At 35.1% G+C, this 9,861-nt stretch overlaps 1 protein-coding gene across 1 annotated transcript; it reads left to right on the top strand.

Moving 5' to 3' along the window:
- The first annotated feature begins 4,293 nt into the window (after window positions 1-4,293).
- On the top strand, window positions 4,294-6,535 carry LOC108556924 (keratin, type I cytoskeletal 9-like). Its single transcript, XM_017913253.1, has 3 exons — window positions 4,294-4,424; window positions 4,498-5,170; window positions 5,209-6,535. Exons 1-3 carry the CDS (start codon window positions 4,410-4,412, stop codon window positions 6,420-6,422), a joined length of 1,902 nt encoding a protein of 633 aa, XP_017768742.1. The 5' UTR covers window positions 4,294-4,409; the 3' UTR covers window positions 6,423-6,535.
- Window positions 6,536-9,861: the final 3,326 nt, after the last annotated feature.

Here is a 9,861-nt window from a genome sequence, read left to right as displayed (position 1 = left end):
ATTTGACATTTATAGACAACTGATTTAACGTACTAATTGTCAACTTATCAACCAACTGTCACGATGTTCAACTTGACGTTTTAATTGTCAATGCATTCTTCAATTATCAAACTTAAATAGTCTGATTTGAACATCGTGACACAATTTGACGTTTAAATTGACATTTGACATTTATAGACAACTGATTTAACGTACTAATTATTAAACTCATCATTCAACTGTCACAATGTTCAATTTGACGTTTTAATTGTCAATGCATTCTTCAATTATCAAACTTTAATAGTCTGATTTGAACATCGTGACACAATTTGACGTTTTAATTGACATTTGACATTTATAGACAACTGATTTAACGTACTAATTGCCAACTCATCATTCGATTGTCACGATGTTCAATTTCACGTTTTAATTGTCAATGTATTCTTCAATTATCAAACTTCAATAGTCTGATTTGAACATTGTGACCCAATTTGACGTTTCAATTGACATTTATAGACAACTGATTTAACGTACTAATTGTCAACTCATCATTCAACTGTCACAATGTTAAATTTGACGTTTTAATTGTCAACTATTAACTTTTAATGAAAAAAATAATCTTAAATTCAACGATTTTATTTAAAAAGAAATGTGAATTGATGCAATTGATTTAAGACATTTATTGTTTTCGACTGAGAGAAAATGCGATTCCGGTGGCAATTCCCCAATGAGATCATACAACGACTCGACGAACGTTTCAAAAACGGATTTTGCATAATGCATTACGCGCCGGAATACAAAATAGAAAATAACGAATATTGGTCTCTCAGAAACTAGTTAGCGTTTAAATACATAACTCGAATCCATACTTTGTTTCATCTCATTTTTTTTTATTATATCTAAAATTGATACGAACCAAATTACAGCTGCCAAGTTGATTATTATGTGGTTGCTAAGGACGCTACTTCTTAAAACAAATGACGTAATTAAAAACAGCTGATTATTTGACAGATCAATTGCGTTACGTCAAAATATGAAATGTCAATTTGGATTCCAGAAACTGAAGACAAAATTAAACACATCACTTTCTTATAAATATAAGAAACGTCAATTTAGAGTCAAGAAGAAAATAGACACAATTAAGAATAGTTGATTCTTTGACAAATTACAAGTATGAAATGTCAATTTGGAGTCAAGAAACGATTGCTAAGGACGCTACTTCTTAAAACAAATGACGTAATTAAAAACAGCTGATTGTTTGACAGATCAATTGCGTTACGTCAAAATATGAACAACACTTTCTTATAAATATAAGAAACGTCAAGAGTCATAATGGACACAATTAAGAATAATTGATTCTTTGACAAATTACAAGTATGAAATGTCAATTTGGAGTCAAGAAACAAATGTCACAATTAAGAACACTTGATTATTCGACAAATAAATTATTTTACTACTAAGAAATGTCATTTTTGAGGTCAATTCGAGCAAATTTTCGTATAATTACGCGATGTTCATGATCACGAATTGAGAAAAGCGAAATTTAATTACGGGTGAACGTATTCGCAAATTCGATGTTAATAAACAATTTGGAAAGGATTTTTTGGCGTGGTCGAAATTCTCTCTCTTTCACACTTAATCTCGTTTATGTTTATTTATAATATATATGTTTCTCTTTTGATTTGAAAAGAATTGTAGCGAATTTCTACCGGAAAAAAAAAACTGGGCCAAAACGTTTCTAAAATTTGCAATTTACAAAATCCGAACACGTTTATTAGAATTGCACAACTTAACAATAATGACAACTTGTTCAATAAGTTATGTTTCGTAAAATTTAAACTCTCAATTAATTTTGTTGAAAGTTGAACTTTGAGAGAAGAAAAAAAAACTTTACTTCTTGTCGTGATTAAAATATGCGCACTGTGAGGGGTTGGTTTTGGCGTCGACATGCAAATTTATGTTGGCTAAAATCGTTCGCTCGTTCGTTGTGTGTGTGTGTGTGTGCAGTTTTGATTAAAACTTGTTTAATACGCGGAAAAAAGGAGCGCGTTTGCAAAGAAGGCGACGGCTGGAGGTGGATGATCATGATGATGGAGAAGAAGTGGAAAGAAAACGTGTTGTGTAAGAGAAGAAAATTATGAAGAAGTTGCAGCAGGAGAGAGAGACTCGTTTTTTTTCTTTGATTTATTTGCATGTACACCGCGACAAAGAAAACTTCTTTCTGCCAAGAGAAGAGAAAAAGAAAAAAGGTCACCCGAAGATTTATTTATTTCTTGTTCGCGAGACCGAAAATTAAACATCACTCTTTTTAATTTCATATTGATATTGCGTAAAGCCTTTCTGACTCAACCGCAACGCGTTTCGTAATATTAACGAAATTATCACATGAAAATTTATTGAATTGTTTCCAAGGAAAATCAATTTTTGAACAAAACGTACTTTTTTTTTCCATTTAAACAAATGATAATAAAACAATAACAACAAAAAAATTGATAAATGAAACAATTGCAAAACTTGCATATAGATCATTCGAGACATGTGACAAATTGTTTCGCATTTATAACTTTCTTTTCAACTCCTTTATTGTTTGTTTTCTTCTATTTCTTATATGATAGCCCAATTTCGTAATAATTCTTGCCCAATCTATTTAATTTAAAAAAAAATCAAGTTGTCTTTTGGGTTTTATCAATCAACTGTCACTTCTTATAGTCAATTAACATTAGTTGCTAAGAACGCTTTAATATCTTGTTATTGTTCAACTGTCACTCTTTATAAACAATTGATATTAGTTGCTAACAACGATCTTCTGTTGCTAATGACACCATTATTTAGAAATTCCATATATTGTTGCTAAGGAAATTGTTTATGTTGCTAAGGTTGATTTAGCAATTTTACAAAATTGTCTTATGGTTGTTGATTGTAATACATTGTTGCTAAGGAAATTGTTTTTGTTGCTAAGGTTGATTTAGCAACTTAACAAAATTGTCTTATGGTTGTTGATGGTGATACATTGTTGCTAAGGAAATTGTTTATGTTGCTAAGGTTGATTTAGCAACTTAACAAAATTGTCTTATGATTGTTGATTGTAATACATTGTTGCTAAGGAAATTGTTTTTGTTGCTAAGGTTGATTTAGCAATTTTACAAAATTGTCTTATGGTTGTTGATGGTAACACATTGTTGCTAAGGAAATTGTTTACGTTGCTAAAGACGCCTTACTATTCGTTTAAGTAGTAAACAATTGAAGACAATGGAATTGAACAATAGGAACTGCAGATTATTTAAAAATTGTCGAGTTTTATTAAAAAACACGAATTCAAAATACATTTAATCTGCACTAAAAATTATTCAAATTCTTCGAGCAGCTTTCCAATTCTCGTCTCAGATACATTATTTATTTTACAAATATACCAACACACGCTCGTGCTCGCTTGAGTCTTCTGATTCGTTTCTATAGTGATTTCAAACATGATTTTTTTTTACATATTTTGTGAAGGAATTGAATAAAATTTATTATAGAAAATTTTTAATTTATTTATGAAATTCGTAAAGAATCTCATGTTAAATGCAAAATTTAAGGAATTTTTTAATAAAATTAATTATCAGGATAATTAATTAATTTTCTAAAACTTATGGTTTTTTTTTGGTTTAAATTGTGTTTGTGTCAATTGTGTTAGAGTCAAGAAACAAAAGACGTCTAAAATGTCATTTTTGGATTCAAGAAACAAAAGAGAAATTAATTATTGAATATCGATTTGTAAGACAAATAATTGAATATAAATATAAGAGAACGTTTATTTTTTTCTTCTCTAAATTGCAATAATTTCGAAATATAACATTCTAATTTCAGACTATAGGAAACTAATTAATTAATTAATTAAAGAAATATAGAATTGTTAGGAAAGAAAACAACTTATTTTGATTGCATAATTTGGGCACATTTATGGTACAAAAATCACCAAATTTAGTAAAAAAAAAAACTCTTGTTTCTAGAGTATTTAAGATAATTTAGATCTATTGAAACAATTGGTAAATTTTCTTGATCTCTATCTATTAGTAATTATTAATTATCGCTATTGAATTGAATCATCTACTTAATATGTAGTATGAAAGATTGAATTCAAGCTGAAGAGAGGAAAATTGTACACACAAACTATGGTTCTTCTCTCAAGTCGGAATTGTTTTTTGGAAATCGCAAGTAAAAGTTCATTTTTTTTATATTATTTTTCGTGGATCCGATCGAAATGCGAGCGTTATTCGGGCAACCGGATTCACCGGATCATCGTTACGTGAAAGTAGTGTTGAGTGTTGTCGATGCGTGTGTGTGTGTTTGTGTCGTATAAAAGAGAGTGCCGGATCGAAGAAGGACATCATTCGCTCAGCTCCATTCGCGCAAAGAACAACCAACATCATCATCATCACAAGAGAATCATGAAGATTTTGGTGGTACGTTGCAAAACCAAACGATATACTAATTGGTATTAAGTTAATTAATTAATTTGTGTGTTTGTGCTTTTAGGTATTAGCAGCCTGGGTAGCTATTGCTAGCTGTGGAGTGCTTCAAGGAAACATTTCACCACCAATCCAATCATCTTATTCATCCGGATACGGAGCTTCCGCTTCCGGCGGATACGCATCTTCTTCATCATCATCTTCTTCGGGATGGGTCGGTCTTGGAGGATCCACCAAGTACACCGACGTTAACGTCGCCGATACTCTGAAGGGTTCTTCTCTTGGAGGTTTGGAATCGGGACACGGATACAAGACCGGTTTGGGATTGGGATCTGCAGGAGCTTCAGATTCTTACAGTTCTTCCGGATCTTTTGGATCTTCCGGTTCCTTCGGAGCTTCCGCCGGATCCCTCGACTCTCATGGTTCCATCGAATCCTTCGGATCTTCCATCGGAGGTTATGGATCTGGAGCTTCCCTTGAAGGATACGGATCTTCCGGTTCCATCGGATCTTCCGGCTCTCATGGATCTTTCGGATCTTCCGGTTCCATCGGAGGTTATGGATCTGGAGCTTCCCTTGAAGGATACGGATCTTCCGGTTCTATTGGATCTTCCGGCTCTCATGGATCTTTCGGATCTTCCGGTTCCATCGGAGGTTACGGATCCGGAGCTTCCCTTGAAGGATACGGATCTTCCGGTTCTATTGGATCTTCCGGCTCTCATGGATCTTTCGGATCTTCCGGTTCCATCGGAGGTTATGGATCGGAGCTTCCCTTGAAGGATACGGATCTTCCGGTTCTATTGGATCTTCCGGCTCTCATGGATCTTTCGGTTCTTCCGGTTCCATCGGCGGTTACGGATCCGGAGCTTCCCTTGAAGGATACGGATCTTCCGGCTCTTTCGGATCTTCCGGCTCTCTTGGATCTTTCGGCTCTTCCGGCTCTCTTGGATCTTTCGGCTCTTCCGGCTCTCTTGGATCTTCCGGCTCTCTTGGATCTTTCGGCTCTTCCGGCTCTATTGGATCTTTCGGATCTTCCGGCTCAATTGGATCCGGTTCCGGTTACGGCGGAAACACCCAATCCGTCTCTCACATCACCCAGCAAGTACCGATCTCCGTGCCACAGCCGTACCCAGTGACCATCAATCGTCCAGTTCCTGTCCCAGTCTCCGTCCCACATCCGGTTGCCGTCCCACGTCCCGTCCCAGTTGAGGTCCTGAAACCTGTCCCAGTCCCAGTCGCCAGACCGTACCCAGTTCACGTAACCCGTAAAGTACCTGTCCCAGTTCCAAGCCCAGTCTACGTGAAAGTACCACACCCAGTAGGAGTACCAGTACCAAGACCGTACCCAGTCGAAGTGAAGCAACCCTACCCAGTCAAGGTTCCAGTACGCGTCGAAATCCCAGTCCCAGTCAAGGTACAAAGCCACGGTAGTTTCTCCGGAGGATTCGGAGGTCAATCTTTGAACGGAGGCAGCTCTTTCGGCGGATTCGGAGGACAATCCTTGAGCGGCGGATACGGAGGACACTCTTTCGAAGGCGGATTCGGAGGACAATCTCTGAGCGGTGGATTTGGAGGACACTCTTTGAGCAGCGGATTTGGAAGTCAATCTTTGAGCGGTGGATTCGGAGGACACTCTCTGGGAGGCAGCAGCAGCTCCTTCGGAGGATTCGATGGACACTCTTTGGGCGCTGGTTTCGGAGGTAGCAGCTCCTTCGGTGGACACTCTTTGGGAAGCAACTCATTCGGAGGTCATTCTTCCTCTCTGGGAGGCTCAGGATACGCCTCAGGATACGGTTCCTCCTTCGGATACCCATCGAAACTATCTCTCGGCTCCTCATTGAACGCCGGCAAATACTCTCCGAGCTTCTCCAGCGGCACCGGCACCTCCAGCTTCAGCGGAAGCGGATCTTACTCCTCCACCAAGACTTTCCCATCCAGCAGCGTCTACGCCGCCGGACAATCCTACGACTCGAACGGAGGATACAAATACTAAATCCATCAAACAATAATCATTTCATCAAATTTCTCTTTCACACATCAAAACAAACAAACAAAAAAAAACCATAAACTCATTTACATTTCGTTACATAAGAGCAAACAAACATCGCCATCATCGTTAATTTTATTATCTAGTCTTAAAATGTAATTACGTTTTTGTTGTTGAAACTTTTGATAAATAAAATCGATATTTTTTTTTTATATAATACTAAATTGTTTTACATAAACACATTCTTATATACATTTATAAAAAAACAAAAAAAAACAATTGAAAATTATTGAATCAACGCCAACTAACGTTTTTGTTATATAATACATAAACAAAAACACATAAGGAACAATTGAAATCTAGCCTACTATTAATAAATGTTGTTATATAAACAGAATAACAACGTGACAATTGAATTAGCCTACTACATCGTTCCTAATTGATAAGGTAACTTTCTTTTTGGGTGGGCTGGGCCTCCTCCTCAATTTTCACTCTCCAACGAAAACAAAACAACAAATTTAGAAAAAAAGTGAAAGTCGCGACGGATCCAGTTTCCGAATTCGGAATTGATAGGACATTATTTCTTAATAAATTTGGTGACTTTAATGGATATAAATGTATGAATGAAGAAAGAAGAAAGTTTTCACAAAATTTATGGTAATCTTTTTTTAGGTGTTAACCGGATTTTCGCTCAATGTTTATTTAATGCAACATTTATAATAATTGGTACATTAAACAAACTTTCTATAGTTGCTTATGGAATTTATTTATTTATTTATATATCAAATTTTTGCGATATTTGTTTAAAAAATTGAAAGTGAAGAAACAGCACATAAATAAAATTTTCAAATAGGAATCTGTATTTTTTTTAATTTACTTGTTGAAATACTTGCAGCAAATATTTTGTCAAATACACAAAGTAATTTTTGTCGAGTTTACTTGACAAGTAACAACATTAACCATTGGTTATGCAACAAAAACAAAACAACGATTAATAATGGCGTTATTGCATGTTGCGTTGCATAACTGCATCAGAAACAAAACCTAAACTTATATAATAAAAAAAAAGAGAGTAACTAGCATTACCAACATTATCAAATTATTCCCCGCTACGACTCGGACCCGCATACAATTTATTTGATTAATTTCACAGCAGTTATTAAATGTCATTTTACATTTTGTCCGGAATGCAATTTCGTAATGCGGCACATCTTCTTTTCTCTCTTCTCTCTCTTTCATTTCTTTACTTTTTGTAATGTATTTTGTTTCATTTTTCTCTTCTTTGTAATATTTGAGTTTTTAAATGGCGTCGGTAAATTCGTAATGGGCTCTGCGCCAATTTAATTCGTTCTCGCCGCCGGCCGCCAACCAACCCTTTCACCCTCACCTCTTTCTCTCATTTCTACTTTTCCACCCTCCAAAATAAAAAGGAAATAGAAGAAAATTGGAAGAGAAAAACCGACTAGAAAACTGAATTCGATAAAGAAAAAAAAAAACTAGAGAGATAAACGAAAAAGGAAGAAATCCGGAAACGGAAGTCGAATCGTAAAGTGATTTCAGTGGAAATGAGTGGAAAAAATATCGAAGTTGATTAATTATAGCCAAATGTATGAACATCCAGCTTTCATATGCATCTTTTGGATCAATTCTTTATGAGAAAATCACTGAAGAGTGAAGACACTACATTTTTCATTGCTTTTAGACGTAAAAGGAACGTCAGTTGAATAAAAACAAAACAAAATAGTCGTGTGACAAGTGAAACGTCAAAGTCATTTGAAATTTGTTGGTTACAATTGAGGGCAAAAGTAATGTCATAATTTGAATTGGCTGTCATTTTTGCAGATGGTGTCAAATGTCACTGTCACTTTGACATTTATGATGTAGATATATAGGGAATTAGTTGTCAATAAGCCATGGAGTTATTGTTACTGATTATTTGAAAAATTTTCATTTAAAATCTCACGTTTACCACAACAAACCACGAATCTTGTAAGTCTTGAAAGAAAAACATTGAAGAAAAAAATTGCCAATTTGTATTTTACACTTTCGAACAAACTTTTGATGAAAACAGATCTCTTTTTTTTTCATTTATAACAAAATGGCAGCCAATTCAAATTACGACATTACTTTTGCGCCACCTTGTATATATGTATCACCCATTGTGCGTTCAATTTAATTACCATATAATTTTTTTTCTTTCCCTCTCTTGCTCTTTCAAGTGGAGACTCGAAATATATATATTTATAGTTGTCAAGTAATGTTACTAATTTTAAACTTTTGATGAAAACAGAGCTTTTTTTTTCATTTATAACAAATTGGCAGCCAATTCAAATTATGACATTACTTTTGCGCCACTTTGTATGTATCGACCCATTGCGCGTTCAATTTAATTACCATATAATTCTCTTTCTTTCTCTCTCTTTCTCTTTCAAGTGGAGACTCGTAGTATATATTTATAGTTGAGCAAACAAAAGGCGGATTTGTTTGAAAATTTCTGGCAGGAAACGCTTCGAAACTTGCTCGAACGGATATGACAAAAGAAGTTTAGAACTTCGAGACGACAGAAATTCGAAAACTGTAAGAGACAAGACAACTAGATACAAAAAAAATGAACATAATCTAATTAGAATTGACTTAATTAATTAATTGGATCTTTTTTTGATATGCGATGAAAATTGGATTTCGTAACGGAGATGAAAATAATAATAATAAAAAATGGGTGAGAAAAGGAGTTTGCAGAGAAGAGATGTGATAAAGCAATTTCTCATATTTCAGTAAATCCACTGGAGAGACAACTTAATCACACACAGAGACAGAGGGGAAGAAGGGCTTTGTCGCGCTGCATGACAACACGCTCAGATGGACGCTAATGTCCTTTCGGCCTCACCAATTTGTCCACCAAACTGAATGGATGCTGAGAGAAAAAGAGAAAGATCGGACACGAAACGGGTTGGATTAAAACGGAGGCCGTAAATAAATTTGTTGAATATAAACACTGTCCATCTTTTATTTTATTTTTATTTCATCATTCTATTTAGTTCTTTTTTTTTTGTTGTTGTTGTTGTTGCTGTTCGTTATTTTACTCCCCCCAGATCCGTGTGCACGGTTGGTCACACTGTAAAATATTTACGTGCTCGAATGGATTTACATGAAACGAAACCGCCGCCTCCCTTCATATACTCCACTCCCTGCACCCTTCAACCCTTCTTTTGTTTCACCGCATCTGCAGCGTTTCGTTTCCAAAGCCTACTCTACTATCCTCGCCTAATTTCCGCTCTGCGGCTCAATTTCATCTTTTTCAAACATCGATGAAGAGCACAACATATTTTCTATTCTATTCATATCGCCACATTCAATATCTAACATTTTCAACAATCTACTTTTCATTCATTTTTTTTTAATCTTCACAAATTAATTTCTGAAACTCTTATAATTCTTAACAAAT

The sequence above is a fragment of the Nicrophorus vespilloides genome, unplaced genomic scaffold, assembly GCF_001412225.1.
Source record: "Nicrophorus vespilloides isolate i.1.1-1 unplaced genomic scaffold, Nicve_v1.0, whole genome shotgun sequence".
Lineage (NCBI taxonomy): Eukaryota > Metazoa > Arthropoda > Insecta > Coleoptera > Silphidae > Nicrophorus > Nicrophorus vespilloides.
This window is presented reverse-complemented; position numbering and strand designations above follow the sequence as displayed.

Excerpts from the sequence above, each read along its gene's own strand:
- LOC108556924 (XM_017913253.1), top strand. Across the intron at positions 5,171-5,208 it reads TGGATCTTTCGGATCTTCCG|GATACGGATCTTCCGGTTCT; the intron begins GTTCCATCGGAG and ends CTTCCCTTGAAG.